At 43.1% G+C, this 15,484-nt stretch overlaps 1 protein-coding gene across 2 annotated transcripts in view; it reads left to right on the forward strand.

The window, feature by feature from the left end:
* Nucleotides 1-7,138, forward strand: part of LOC106560269 (platelet-derived growth factor receptor alpha) — a 30,494-nt gene extending 23,356 nt beyond the window's left edge. For both annotated transcript variants that reach the window (XM_014122983.3, XM_014122984.3), the window contains exon 28: nt 2-7,138. In XM_014122983.3, the coding sequence (XP_013978458.1) occupies nt 2-143 (142 nt within the window). In that variant the 3' untranslated portion in view covers nt 144-7,138. The remainder of the gene's footprint in view (nt 1) is intronic.
* Nucleotides 7,139-15,484: the final 8,346 nt, after the last annotated feature.

Raw genomic sequence — 15,484 nt, forward strand, 5'->3', positions numbered from 1 at the left:
GCTCTCAGACATCTGAAGAGAGTGCCATAGAGACAGGTTCCAGCTTCACGCTGGCCAAGAGAGAAGGAGAGACCCTGGAGGACATCAGCCTGTTGGATGAGATGTGTCTCGACTCAGAGCTGGTGGAAGACAGCTTCCTGTGAAAGGCCTGGAGAAGCCAAAAGCCTGCTAAAGAGAGGGAGAGAGTGGGGGGAAAACACACCTGAACACAGACTCTCAGACCACCCAAAGACCCCTCCTCGCAACCCCCTATCTCGAACCCTCCTCATCCTCCGCCCATACACCTCCATTCCTCTCACGAGGACAGAGCAAAACCACTTCACTGCTTGGACGAGTCTGTGGCCAGATCATGGTACGCCTGCCGTTTTCCTTGTCAGACTGACAGCACCCCTTGTGGGGCTGGAGGGACGAGCAGCATGGATGGATGCTACACTAACGACTCAACCACTACCATGTGGTTACAGAGTCTCTATGGAACGTTAGTGTTGGATGGGACTAAGAGCACATGAGGAGAACATGGAGGAAGATTTTTATATAAACGTATAAAACCTTATTGTAATGGGCATTCCGAACAGCATCATAAGCAAGGATGGATGGAGGGATCAGAATGCATCAGGCGTGAAGATCAAAGACCCAGAATGACGGGCAGTTTATCTCAGCCATGCAGAACCACTACAGACAGACCCACTATTTAAACCACATCACCCAGTGCCAGCAAACAGACCAGTATGAGGCCAGCTAGACAACAGACGGCTTTACTTCACAACCCACCTACCTGCAGGAAATGTATTACAGTATATCTGATGCTGGCACAATCAGTAGCAATACATTGATTAAAAAACATGTTTTTGTATTTGCCCATATGGCATATGTTGTCAATAGCAGTACAAACATTTGTATTTTTTTAAACATTTTATCACATATATATATATATATATATATATATATGTATATATGTGTTATTCAACCAGGCAAGTCAGTTAAGAACAAATTCTTATTTACAATGACGGCCTACCCCGGCCAAACCCGGACGACGCTGGGCCAATTGTGTGCCGCCCTATGTGACTCCCAATCACGGTCAAATGTGATTCAGCCTGGATTCAAACCAGGGACTGTAGGGACACCTCTTGCATATGTGTGTGTATATATATATGTGTGTATATGTGTGTATATATATATATGTGTATATATATATATGTGTGTATATGTGTGTGTGTATATATATATATATATATATATATATATATATATATACACACACACACATACACTGTGAGAAAAAAAAACACTTCAAGGATTTTACTGAATTACAGTTAATATAAGAAAATCTGTCAATTTAAATGAGTTTATTAGGCCCTAATCTATGGATTTCACATGACTGGGCAGGGGTGCAGCCATGGGTGGGCCTTGGAGGGCATAGGCCCACCCACTGGGGAGCCAGGCCCAATCAATCAGAACGTTTTCCCCACAAAAGGGCTTTATTACCGACATAAATACTCCTCAGTCCCCCCCCAGACTATCCTGCAGGTGGAGAAGCCAGATGTGGAGGTCCTGAGCTAGCGTGGCTACACATGTTGTGAGGCCGGTTGAACGTACTGCCAAATTCTCTAAAAAACATTGGAGGCAGTTTATGGTAGAGAAATTAACATTCACTTAACTGGCAACAGCTCTGGTGGACATTCCTGCAGTCAGAATGCCAATTGCACGCTCCCTTAAAACTTGAGACATCTGTGGCATTGTGTTGTGACAAAACTGCGCATTTTAAAGTGTCCTTTTATTTGCCCCAGCACAAGGTGCAGCTGTGTAATGGTCATGCTGTTTAATCAGCTTCTTGATATGCCACACCTTTCAGGTGAATGGATTATTTTGGCAAAGGAGAAATGCTCACTAACAGTGCCGTTATCAAATTTGTACACAAAATTTGAAAAAAAAAAAAAACTTTTTGTGCATATGGAACATTTCTGGGAATTTTTATTTCCGCTCATGAAACATGGGACCAACACTTTACATGTTGCATTTATATTTTTGTACACACTATATATACAAAAGTATGTGGACAGCCCTTCAAATTAGTGGATTCGGCTATTTCAGCCACACCAGTTGCTGACAGGTATGAAATCTAGCACACAGCCATGTAATCTCCATAGACAAACATTGGCAGTAGAATGGCCTTACTGAAGAGCTCAGTGACTTTCAACGTGGCACCGTTATAACTGTCCCGGTAACTGGAAGTGCTGCTATTGTGAAGTGGAAACGTGTAGGAGCAACAACGGCTCAGCCGCGAAGTGGTAAGCCACACAAGCTTACAGAATGGGACCGCAGAGTTCTGAAGCGCATAGCGCGTAAAAATCGTCTGTCCTCAGTTGCAAAACTCACTACTGGAGTCCCAAACTGCCTCTGGAAGCAACATCAGCACAAGAACTGTTCGTCGGGAGCTTCATGAAATAGGTTTCCATGGCCGAACAGCTGCACAAAAGCCTAAGATCATCATGCGCAATGCCAAGTATCGGCTGGAGTGGTGTAAAGCTTGCCGCCATTGGACTCTGGAGCAGTGGAAACGCGTTCTCTGGAATGATGAATCACGCTTCACCATCTGGCAGTCCAACGGGCGAATGCTACTTGCCCCAATGTGTAGTGCCAACTGTAAAGTTGGATGACGAATAATGGTCTGGGGCTGTTTTTCATGGTTCGGGCTAGGTTCTTAGTCCCAGTGAAGGGAACTCTTAACGCTACAGCATACAATGACATTCTAGACGATTCTGTGCTTCCAACTTTGTGGCAAAGGTTTGGGGAAGGCCCTTTCCTGTTTCAGCATGACAATACCCCGTGCACAAAGCGAGGTCCATACAGAAATGGTTTGTTGAGATCGGTGTGGAAAAACTTGAGTGGCCTGCACAGAGCGCTGATCTCAATCCAATCGAACAGCTTTCGGATGAATTGGAACACAGACTGCGAGCCAGGCCTAATCGCCCAAAATCAGTGCCTGACCTCACTAATACTCTTGTGGCTGAATGGAAGCAAATCCCTGCAGCAATGTTCCAACATCTAGTGGAAAGTCTTGCCAGAAGAGTGAAGGCTGTTATAGCAGAAAAGGGGGGACCAACTCCATATTAATGCCCATTATTTTGTAATGAGATTTTCCCATACTTTTGGTCATGTAGTGTGTGTATTTATATATCAAATCAAATTTAATTTGTCACATGTGCCGAATACAACAGGTGTAGACCTTACAGTGAAATGCTTACTTACAAGCCCTTAACCAACAATGCAGTTAAAAAAATAAAAATAATAAGAAAAATAAATAAAAGTAACAAATAATTAAAGAGCAGCAGTAAAATAACACTAGCGAGGCTATATATAGGGGGTACCGGTACAGAGTCAATGTGCGGGGGCACCGGTTAGTCGATGTAGTCGATGTAATTGAGGTAATATGTAAACTCAGCAAAAAAAGAAACGTCCTCTCACTGTCAACTGCGTTTATTTTCTGCAAACTTAACATGTGTAAATATTTGTATGAATATACGATTCAACAACTGAGACATAAACTGAACAAGTTCCACAGACATGTGCTTAACAGAAATTGAATAATGTGTCCCTGAACAAAGGAGCAATTGGAGCAATTGGATTGAGATCCGGGCTCTTTTCTGGCCATGGCAGAACACTGACATTCCTGTCTTGCAGGAAATCACACACAGAACGAGCAGTATGGCTGGTGGCATTGTCATGCCGAAGGGTCATGTCAGGATGAGCCTGCAGGAAGGGTACCACGTGAGGGAGGAGGATTTCTTCCCTGTAACGCACAGCATTGAGATTGCCTGCAATGACAACAAGCTCAGTCCGATGATGCTGTGGCACAACACCCCAGACCATGACGGACCCTCCAGCTCCAAATCTATCCCGCTCCATAGTACAGGCCTTGGTGTAACGTTCATTCCTTTGACGATAAACGCGAATCCGACCATCACCCCTGGTGAGACAAAACTGCGACTCGTCAGTGAAGAGCACTTTTTGCCAGTCCTGTCTGGTCCAGCGACGGTGGGTTTGTTCCCATAGGCAACGTTGTTGTCAGTGATGTCTGGTGAGGACCGGCCTTACAACAGGCCTACCTCTATCAGTCCAGCCTCTCTCAGCCTATTGCGGACAGACTGAGCACTGATGGAGGGATTGTGCATTCCTGGTGTAACTCGGGCAGTTGTTGTTCCCATCATGTACCTGTCCCGCAGGTGTGATGTTCGGATGTACCGATCCTGTACAGGTGTTGTTACACGTGGTCTGCCACTGCGAGGACAATCAGCGGTCCGTCCTGTCTCTCTGCAGTGCTGTCTTAGGCGACTCACAGTACGGACATTGCGATTTATTGCACTGACCACATCTGCAGTCCTCATGCCTCCTTGCAGCATGCCTAAGGCACGTTCACGCTGATGAGCAGGGACCCTGGGCATCTTTTTTTGGTGTTTTTCAGAGTCATTAGAAGGCCTCTTTAGTGTCCAAAGTTTTCATAACTTCATAACTTACCGTCTGTCAGCTGTTAGTGTCTTAACGACCGTTCCACAGGTGCATGTTCATTACTTGTTTATGGTTCATTGAACAAGCATGGGAAAGAGTGTTTAAACCCTTTACAATGAAGATCTGTGAAGTTATTTGGATTTTACGAATTATCTTTGAAAGACAGGGTCCTGAAAAAGGGATGTTTCTTTTTTTGCCGAGTTTCATGTAGGTAGAATTATTAAAGTGACTATGCATGGGTAATAACAGAGTAGCAGCAGCGTAAAAGAGGGGTGGCAATGCAAATAGTCTGGGTAGCCATTTTAGTAGATGTTCAGGAGTCTTATGGCTTCGGGGTAGAAGCTGTTTAGAAGCGTCTTGGACCTAGACTTGGCACTCCGGTACCTCTTGCCATGCGGTAGCAGAGAGGACAGTCTATGACTAGGGAGCCCGGAAGTCTTTGACAATTTTTAGGGCTTTCCTCTGACACCGCCTGGTATAGAGGTCCTGGATGGCAGGAAGCTTGGCCCCAGTGATGTACTGGGCCGTACGCACTACCCTCTGTAGTGCCTTGTGGTCGGAGGCCGAGCAGTTGCCATACCAGGCAGTGAGGCAACCAGTCGGGATGCTCTCGATGGTGCAGCTGTAGAACCTTTTGAGGATCTGAGGACCCATGCCAAATCTTTTCAGTCTCCTGAGGGGGAATAGGTTTTGTCGTGACTTTTCACAACGGTCTTGGTGTGCTTGGACCATGTTAGTTTGTTGGTGATGTGGACACCAAGGAACTTGAAGTTCTCAACCTGCTCCACTACAGCCCCGTTGATGAGAATGGGGGAGTGCTCGGTCCTCCTTTTCCTTTAGTCCACAATCATCTCCTTTGTCTTGCTCACATTGAGGAAGAGGTTGTTGTCCTGGCACCACCCGGCCAGGTCTCTGACCTCCTTGCTATAGGCTGTCTCATCAATATCGGTGATCAGTGTGTGTGTGTGTCTGTGTGTATGTGTGTGTGTGTGCGTGCGTGCGCGTGTGTGTGTATTTGTGAATAATGGGTTGAGGAAGGTGATGATATAGGTTTTAATTGAAGAATACAGCTATCTTAACCTGGCTTGTAACTTTACCACTCTCCAAAAGACAATATTTGTACACCAATATGTAAACCATTGTCTCTCTTTCACATGCAGAGGTATGTTTAGGAAAGGCCCCAGTTGGATTGTAATGTAAATAGTGGTAGAGTGTTTTTATATTTCAGAGAAGAACTGGAGGTAACATGCCAGTATTATATGCAACTTATGTGCAGCTCCATTTCAACATGTAAAACCCATCTTTCAACACTCTCGACTCTTTTCTGTAACCATTAGAATATGACAAAAATAACCATAGAACGTGATCTGTTACATATTGGAATCTGTCATTTATGTACATTTTGAAATGGGAATTTGTTTTATTCAAATTGTAAAATGAACTCAAGCTAAGTATGAGTGACATTGAACCTGGGCCAAAATACATGTATGTGCATTAGTACAGCATGCAAGAATTATTATTCATTTTTTTTTCAAGCTTTGAGATTATGCCATTGTAATAATAATAATGAATTGATGTTAATAATAAACACAGAGCATTATTCGCTGCAGATAATGAAAGAAAACCAGAGAGAAAAACAACATAGTCATCTGATTTGGTTGTTTGACAGCTCCTGTGCTTCTCAAAGCCAAGGAGTTGGAAGAAGTACATCTTCCAAATCAGAGAGGACATTATGTATGTGTTGTTGTGTTTTAGCTAATGTTATATCTACAGCCATGTTGCCATCCTGTAAAGAGACAACAGTAGGGTGTTCTATCCATGTAAAATACACTAGTTGAGATATATAACGTGATGTCATACATCATTATGTGTATGTTTAATGTCTAATCTTGCAGTATGTTCTACTAGCTGTCCTCACTGCCTCTCTGTCTGTCTTTATGGTTGACTGAGCAACCTGGACTCAGGGGTAGACGTAACATAATACATGCTATTACAAAACACTTGATCACTATGATATGTTACGTTTCGTATGGTATGTGGTAATTTGTTGATGTCCATTATCCAATTCATATGACATGTTAAGAATTACAATTCGTATTCGTACGATATGTTACGAATATGCAATTTGTACGTATTACGAATTCCAATTTGTTGTGGCTAATGTTAGCTAGGTGGCTAACATTAACTAGGTGGCTAACATTAGCTAGGCAAGGGGTTAGGACTTAGGTTAAAGGGTTAAGGTTAGCTAACATGCTAATTATTTGCAACGCCCGACCATCCACCCCGACCAACCGCCCTACTTTCATTCGTAACCTTCTGTCATATGTAACCATACCAAACTTAACATATCATACAAATTTGGGAATCCCGGATTTACAACTACTATGTTATGTCTACTCTATGAGACCAGGCTGGACTTAGACGTTCTCTGCCATCACCTTAAAACTGTTGCACTTTTTTCTATTGTCCTTGTATTTGATGTGAGAGGAAGGGCTTGGTTTGGCTCTTGAAGTATAATCCATGGTACAGTAAATATAGTTAGTTAGCCCTAATACTCGGAAGTTATCCTCATGTTTCAATATGCATTATGTACAGTCAGATGATTTATATTTCAATAAATGATTTAATAGTGTCTCGTCTGGAAATATGTTTTCCTTTCTTTCTTCCCTTTAGTATCTGTTTGTCACACACACACAGTTCATTCTCCATGGTAAAAACTGTGGTTAAACTAAATATTTTAATAGAGAGATTGGTATTATGGTTTGGTAGGTGAGAGAAGGGGTCAGGGGTTAGTTTCCCTGGAAGACATCACTTCTGATTTTCGAAGGCTTTGACCAGGGTTGGTGCTATTAAGAATGAACCAGACTTGTGGAGGTCTACAATTTTTTTTCTGAGGTCTTGACTGATTTCTTTTGATTTTCCCATGATGTCAAGCAAAGAGGCACTGAGTTTGAAGGTAGGCCTTGAAATACATCCACAGGTACACCTCCAATTGACTCAAATTATGTCAATTAGCCTATCAGAAGCATCTAAAGCCATGACATCCTATTCTGGAATTTTCCAAGCTGTTTAAAGGCACAGTCAACTTAGTGTATGAAAACTTCTGACCCACTGGAATTGTGATACAGTGAATGATAAGTGAAATAATCTGTCTGTAAACAATTGTTGGAAAAATGACTTGTGTCATGCACAAAGTAGATGTACTAACCGACTTGACAAAACTCTAGTTTGTTAACAAGAAATTTGTGGAGTGGTTGAAAAACGAGTTTTAATGTCTCCAACCTAAGTGTATGTAAACTTCCGACTTCAACTGTAGCTAGCTATCTAGCCAACTTTACATACTGTATAGCTAGCTAGCTAAGTGAATTAAATATGACCAGCTACCTAACTAAATATTAACTAGCTAAACACAAACTCCAAATGCATGTGTAGGTAGCTAGCTAACAACCATGGAAAAGGGTGAAAGGATAGCAGCTCCAGCTGTTAAAGAAGGGAGAGAGTATGCTATTCTGATATGGCAGGTACTTTTGTGTAGTTCAAAATCAAAATAAATGTTATATGTCGCATGGCCGGATACTACAGTTGAAGACCTTTACAGTGAAATACTTACTTACAAGCCCATAACTAACAATGCAGTTTTAAGAAAAAAAGTGTTAAAGTATTTACTAAATAAACTGAAGTAAAAAATGTATTAAATAAAAATATAAGAATATTGAAAAATAACAAATAATTAAGGAGCAACAATAAAATAACAATAGCTAGGCTATATACAGGGGGTACCGGTACAGAGTCAATGTGCGGGGCACCTGTTAGTTGAGGTAATTGAGGTAATATGTACATGTAGGTCGAGGTAAAGTGACTATGCATTAATAAACCATGCAGAGAGCAGCAGTAGAGTAAAAATGGGGGGTGGGGATAATGCAAATAGTCTGGGAAACCATTTGATTAGCTGTTCAGGAGTCTTATGGCTTGGGGGTAGAAGCTGTTAAGAAGCATTTTGATTCTAGACGTGGCGCTCCGGTACCACTTGCCGTGCTGTAGCAGGGAGAAAAGTCTATGAGCATTTTTGGAGCCTTCCTCTGACACCGCCTGGTATAGAGGTCCTGGATGGCAGGAAACTTGGCCCCAATGATGTACGGGGCCGTATGCACTATGCTCTGTTGTGCCTTGCGGTCGGAGGCCGAGCAGTTGCCATACCAGGCAGTAATAGAACCAGTCAGGATGCTCTCGATGGTGCAGCTGTATAATGTTTTGAGGATCTGAGGACCCATGCCAAATCTTTTCAGTGTGCTGAGGGTGACTAGGCATTGTCATGCCCTCTTCACGACTGTCTTGGTGTGTTTGGACATGATAGTTTGGAGGTGATTTGGACACCAAGGAACTTGAAGCTCTCAACCTGCTCCACAATAGCCTCGTCGATGAGAACGGAGGCGTGCACAGTCCTCCTTTTTCTGTAGTCCACAATCATCTCCTTTGTTTTGATCACGTTGAGGGAGAGGTTGTTGTCCTGGCACCACACTGCCAGGTCTCTGACCTCCTCCCTGTAGACTGTCTCATCGTTGTCGTTGATCAGGCGTACCACTGGTGTGTCGTCTGCAAACTTAATGATGGTGTCGGAGTCGTGCTTTGCCATGTAGTCATGGGTCAACAGGGGGTACAGGAGGGGACTGAGCATGCACCCCTGAGGGGCCTCTGTGTTGAGGATCAGCGTGGCAGATGTGTTGTTACCAACCCTTACCACCTGGCGGCAGCCCGTCAGGAAGTCCAGGATCCAGTTGCAGAGGGAGGTGTCTAGTCCCAGGGTCCTTAGCTTAGGGATGAGCTTTGAGGGTGCTATGGTGTTGAACGCTGAGATGGAGTCAATGAATAGCATTCTCACAAAGGTGTTCCTTTTGTCCAGGTGGGAAAGGGCAGTGTGGAGTGCGATAGAGATTGCATCATCTGTGGATCTGTTGAGGCGGTATGCAAGTTGGAGTGGGTCTAGGGTTTCTGGGATAATGGAGTTAATGTGAGCCATGACCAGCCTTTCAAAGCCCTTCATGGCTACAGATGTGAGTGCTAGGGGTTGGTAGTCATTTAGGCAGGTTACCTTAGTGTTCTTGGGCACAGGGACTATGGTGGTCTGCTTGAAATGTCAGTGAAGACACTTGCCAGTTGGTCAGCGCATGCTCAGAGTACACGTCCTGGTAATCCATCTGGTCCTGTGGCCTTGTGAATGTTGACCTGTTTAAAGGTCTTACTCTCGGCTGTGGAGAGCGTGCTCACACAGTCGTCCGGTACAGCTGATGCTCTCATGGATGCTTCAGTGTTGCTTGCCTCTAAGCAAGCATAGAAGTTATTTAGCTCGTCTGGTAGGCTTGTGTCACTGGGCAGCTTGCGGCTGTGTTTCCCTTTATAGTCCTTATTAGTTTGCAAGCCCTGCCACATCCAACCAGCATCGGAGCCGGTGTAGTATGATTCAATCTTAGTCCTGTATTGATGCTTTGCCTGTTTGATGGTTTGTTGGAGGGCATAGTGGGATTTCTTATAAACGTCCGGGTTAGAGTCCCGTTCTTTGAAAGCTTTAGCTCAGTGCGGATGTTGCCTGTAATCCATGGCTTCTGGTTGGTGCATATACGTACGGTCACCGTGGGGATGACGTCATCGATGCACTTATTGATGAAGCCAGTGACTGATGTGGTGTACACCTCAATGCCATCGGAAGAATCCCGGAACATATTCCAGTCTGTGCTAGCAAAACAGTCCTGTAGCTTATCATCTGCATCCTCAGACCACTTTCTTATTGAGAGAATCACTGGTACTTCCTGCTTTAGTTTTTGCTTGTAAGCAGAAATCAGGAGAATAGAGTTCTGGTCAGATTTGCCAAAGGGAGGGTCGAGGGAGAGCTTTGTACGCGTCTCTGTGTGTGGAGTAAAGGTGGTCTAGAGTTTTTTTCTTCTGGTTGCACATTTAACATGCTGGTAGAAATGAGGTAAAACAGATTTAAGATTACCTGCAATAAAGTCCGCGGCCACCAGGAGCGCCGCCTCTGGATGAGCATTTTCTTGTTTGCTTATGGCCTTATATAGCTCGTTGAGTGCCGTCTTAGTGCCAGCATTGGTTTGTGGTGGTGAATAGAAAGCTACAAAAAATATAGATGAAAACTCTCTTGGTAAATAGTGTGGTCTTCAGCTTATCATGAGATACTCTACCTCAGGCGAGCAAAACCTTGAGACTTCCTTAATATATGATTTCATTCACCAGCTGTTATTTACAAATAGACACAGACCACCACTACTTGTCTTACCGGAGGCAGCTGTTCTATCTTGCCGATGGACTGAAAACCCTGCCAGCTGTATGTTAGCCATGTCGTCGTTCAGCCACGACTCAGTGAAACATAAGATATTACAGTTTTTAATGTCCTGTTGGTAGGATAGTCTTAATTGGAGCTCATCCATTTTGTTATCAAATGATTGCATGTTGGCTAATAGGACTGATGGTAGAGGGCGATTACTCACTCGCCATCGGATCATTACAAAGCACAACGACCTACATCCCCGATATCTCCGTCTCTTTTTCATGCGATTTGGGCATTGTCGGGTGTCTGAAGTAAATCTTTTGCGTCCAACTCATTAAAGAAAAAAAATCTTTGTCCAGTGTGAGGTGAGTAATCGCTGTCCTGATATCCAGAAGCTCTTTTCGGTCATAAGAGACGGTGGCAGAAACATTATGTACAAAATAAGTTACAAATAACGCAAAAAAACACACACAATAGCACAATTGGTTAGGAGCCCGTAAAACGGCAGCCATTTCCTCTGGCGCCATATATAGTGTATATAGTGTATATAGTGTTCCAGTCCCTAGAAACAAAAACTGAGGACAGAGATAATAGCAACATCATATTCAGTGCTGTTTATTTATAATCAAGCCTGTATCTTGTGATATTTTCTGTCCTCAAATACAGAGAGATGTGACAGCCTGTCTGCAGATGAAGAGGTCCCAATGAAGAGCAGTGGCTTTAAGTCCTGGTCATGGGGACTCAAAGGGGTGTACATTTTCTTTTTTGCCTTAGCACTACACAGCTGATTCAAGTGATCAGATACACGTCATCAAGCTTCAGGTGGTATTCATGTATTCGTTTGTGATGCTATCCTTGCTAATGTCACAACCTACACATTCACATATTCGTGCACATGCATCTATCTATACAATGTTATCATTATTTATTATAAGATATATTATACTTTAGTAATCCACAATGACCTGGTAATGTAAACGTCTAATAATAACAACATTGTCTTCCATATTCCGACAGATACCTTGCAACTCGAGATTCCTTCAAAATGATTGCCTATAGTTACGTGTAGGGCACTGCACGGTTGGGTGACCAGGGCCATCTGGGGGAATTCAAGCATCCACCTTCAAAGAATAGACAAGATGACCAACCATGGAGAATAGTAAGACACTCCATTATTTCTACTTATTTAACTACACTATATTGTTTGTCCTTGTGTGTCTGTGCATGTTTTTCAGAATAATGTTTTTCATCCACTCAGTGTGGACACCAGATGAGGACACAAACACACAGATTCCTGTCGAACACTGTCACTTTAATTACCTTATTTTCTCTCTCCTTCACTCTCTCCTTCACCTCCCTCTACCCCCCTTCTCCCTAAATCCTCTAGGTTATATCAGCTGTGTCAGTGAACACCTCCCACTTGAGATCGCAGCAGTGGCTTCGGGACAAGTCTTTGAATGTCCTTGAGTGGCCCAGCCAGAGCCCGGACTTGATCCCGATCGAACATCTCTGGAGAGACCTGAAAATAGCTGTGCAGCAACGCGCCCCATCCAACCTGACAGAGCTTGAGAGGATCTGCAGAGAAGAATGGGAGAAACTCCCCAAAAACAGGTGTGCCAAGCTTGTAGCATAATACCCAAGAAGACTTGAGGCTGTAATCGCTGCCAAAGGTGCTTCAACAAAGTACTGAGTAAAGGGTCTGAATACTTATGTAAATGTGATATTTCAGTAATAAAAAATGAAAAACCTGTTTTTGCTTTGTCATTATGGGGTATTGTGTGTAGATTGATGAGGAAAATGTTTTATTTATTCAATTTTAGAATAAGGCTGTAACGTAACAAAATGTGGAAAAAGTCAAGGCATCTGACTACTTTCCTAATGCACTGTATATATCCAAAATTATGTGGAAACCCCTTCAAATTAGCGTATTCGGCTATTTCAGCCACAGTCGTTGCTAAAAGTGTATACAATCGACCATACAGCCATGCAATCTCCATAAACAATAAATAAACATTGGCAGTAGAATGGCCTTACTGAAGATCTCATTGACTTTCAACGAGGCACCGTCTTAGGATACCACCTTTCCAATAAGTCAGTTTGTAAATTTCTGCCCTGCTAGAGCTGAGCTGCCCCGGTCAACTATAAGTGCTGTTATTGTGAAGTGGAAAGTCTAGGAGAAACAATGGCTGAGCCTGCTAAGTGGTAGGCCACACCACCTCACAGAACAGGAACGCAGAGTGCTGTAGAGCATAAAAAAATTGTCTTGCAACACTCACTACCGAGTTCCAAACTGCCTCTGGAAGCAACGTCAGCACAAGAACTGTTCTTCAGCACAATAACTGTTCACTGGGAGCTTCATGAAATGGGTTTTCATGGCCGAGCAGCCGCACACAAGCCTAAGATCACCATGCGCAATGCCAAGCGTCAGCTGGAGTGGTGTAAAGCTTTCTGCCATTGGACTCTGGAGTGATGAATCACGCTTCACCATCTAGCAGTCCGATGGACGAATATGGGTTTGGCGGATGCCAGGAGAAGCTACCTGCCCCAAATGCATAGTGCCAAATATAAAGTTTGGTGGAAGAGGATTAATGGTCTGGGACTGTTTTTCATTGTTCGGGCTAGGCCCTTTAGTTCCACTGAAGGGAAATCTTAATGCTAAAGCATACAATGACGTTAAACACGATTCTGTACTTCCAACTCTATGGCAACAGTTTGGGGAAGGCCCTTTCTTGTTTCAGCATGACAATGCCCCCGAGCACAAAGTGAGGTCCATAAAGAAATGGTTTGTCAAGATCAGTGTGGAAGAACTTGACTGGCCTGCACAGAGCCCTGACCTCAACGCCATCGAACACCTTCAGGATGAATTGGAACGCCGACTGCGAGCCAGGCCTACTCGCCCAACATCAGAGCCCAACCTCACTAATGCTCTTGTGTCTTAATGGAATCAAGTCCCTGCAGCAATGTTCCAACATCTTGTGGAAAGCCTTCCCAGAAGAGTGGAGGCTGTTATGACAGCAAAGGGGGGACCAACTCCATATTAATGCCCATGATTTCGTAATGAGATGTTCGATGAGCAGGTGTCCACATTCTTTTGGTCATGTAGTTTATGTATGCTTGTTACACTTACATGTAGTGTAAGATCTTACCACTCGAGGAGATTGGATCATTAGATCATGGACATTGGATGGAAACATTTTCCTGCAGCGGTAATTAGGCCTAGAGATGCCTGTATGGAATTCTTGCTATGTTTTAATCTTTGCTGCTAATAAGCGTTTACATGCATTTATCAACATTTGCAATCCCACCTGTGCTAGGATGGCTATCAGCAACTTTTGACTAGGTTAGCTACATTGAGGTATATGGTTAGCGACTACAAAAGTAAGAACTGTATGCTTTCCAATAGAGAATGATAGAGGTCTCTAGTGGTCTAAAGTCTGTTTTAGCATGGGCAACACCATTTTAAAGTAGTAAAAGTAGTCAACTGGGTGGGGATTCCTATGGGTTGAAGCCTCAATGGCGCTGCCCATGCTGTCACAGACGCTATAATGGCAGAGATATAAAGATGAGTCCTCTATCTATCTTTATGATGCTCTCCATACGTGTGCATCCTACTTCCTGGTCACCTCACCTGTCTGGAGGCGAAAGAAACACACACCTGCTTAGGCGAGGCGCTGGCTAGCAGAGTAGAACACTTGAAAAAGAACAAGTAGAGCCGCACATTCTAGGAGCTCAGATGTAATAATTGAATAACCTAATAACCAACGGTACGACAGACAAGCTGTCTACATCAGAATATAATGACAAACACTGCAGGTCACTAATTTATATAGTTTCAAAGGACACACTGTAATCATGGCCAGCTGTGGTTTGATATCATTGGTTAATTTACAGATATAAATACAACATATAAAAAAAATGAAATGATAGCGTTCATAGGCCTACAAACATTTACAATGAATAGCAATATCACAATAATCACCAGAATGGCTTCAGATCAAAGTCTATGTTTAGACCGAAGGCAGCAAGGGTCTTTAAATTAAAGATCCAGGCAACCTCTCATTTTAACAATACATTGTCAAGGTCACCCCCTGATGCCGATATAACAAAGGGACGAAATAGAGTGGTTCCCTTCCACCTCACCTGTCTGCCTTATACAAGTGACCAGTGACTCATGACCCAACAGTGCCCTATAGTTTACAAATTCAGTGGACTATACAAAAACAAACTACAGACCAGCTTACACAACATGGCGACCAACACCTACCAAACCATGAACCTTACCGCAAAACATCAAAATAAAAAGGACCCCTATTCACTTTGTACAACCAAGTGTCAAATATTAGAGCATAATGCTGGTGTATTGTATTGGTTATTGATGTAGTGTTGTCACTCCACTCCATATAACCGCCATGACACAATTTCATAAACAGAATACACTGAATACAGTCTCAGATAAGACCTCTAGGGAGCATGATAGTTTCCCCATACAAGGATAACATCCAGTAGTTATGTTCATTCAGATGACGTATTTGTCATTATAAATGTACATTTTTTATTTTCATTATTGTTTAGCTGTCAAAATTATATTTTCAACAATGGGCATGAATAGTTTTTTTTAGAATGTGTGAATAACAAGTAACTCCACCAGAGGGAGGTATTACATAAGTCATTCTTAGATACAAAAAGCATGGAGTAGTTTTA

The sequence above is a fragment of the Salmo salar genome, chromosome 10, assembly GCF_965601325.2.
Source record: "Salmo salar chromosome 10, fSalSal1, whole genome shotgun sequence".
NCBI classification, from domain to species: domain Eukaryota; kingdom Metazoa; phylum Chordata; class Actinopteri; order Salmoniformes; family Salmonidae; genus Salmo; species Salmo salar.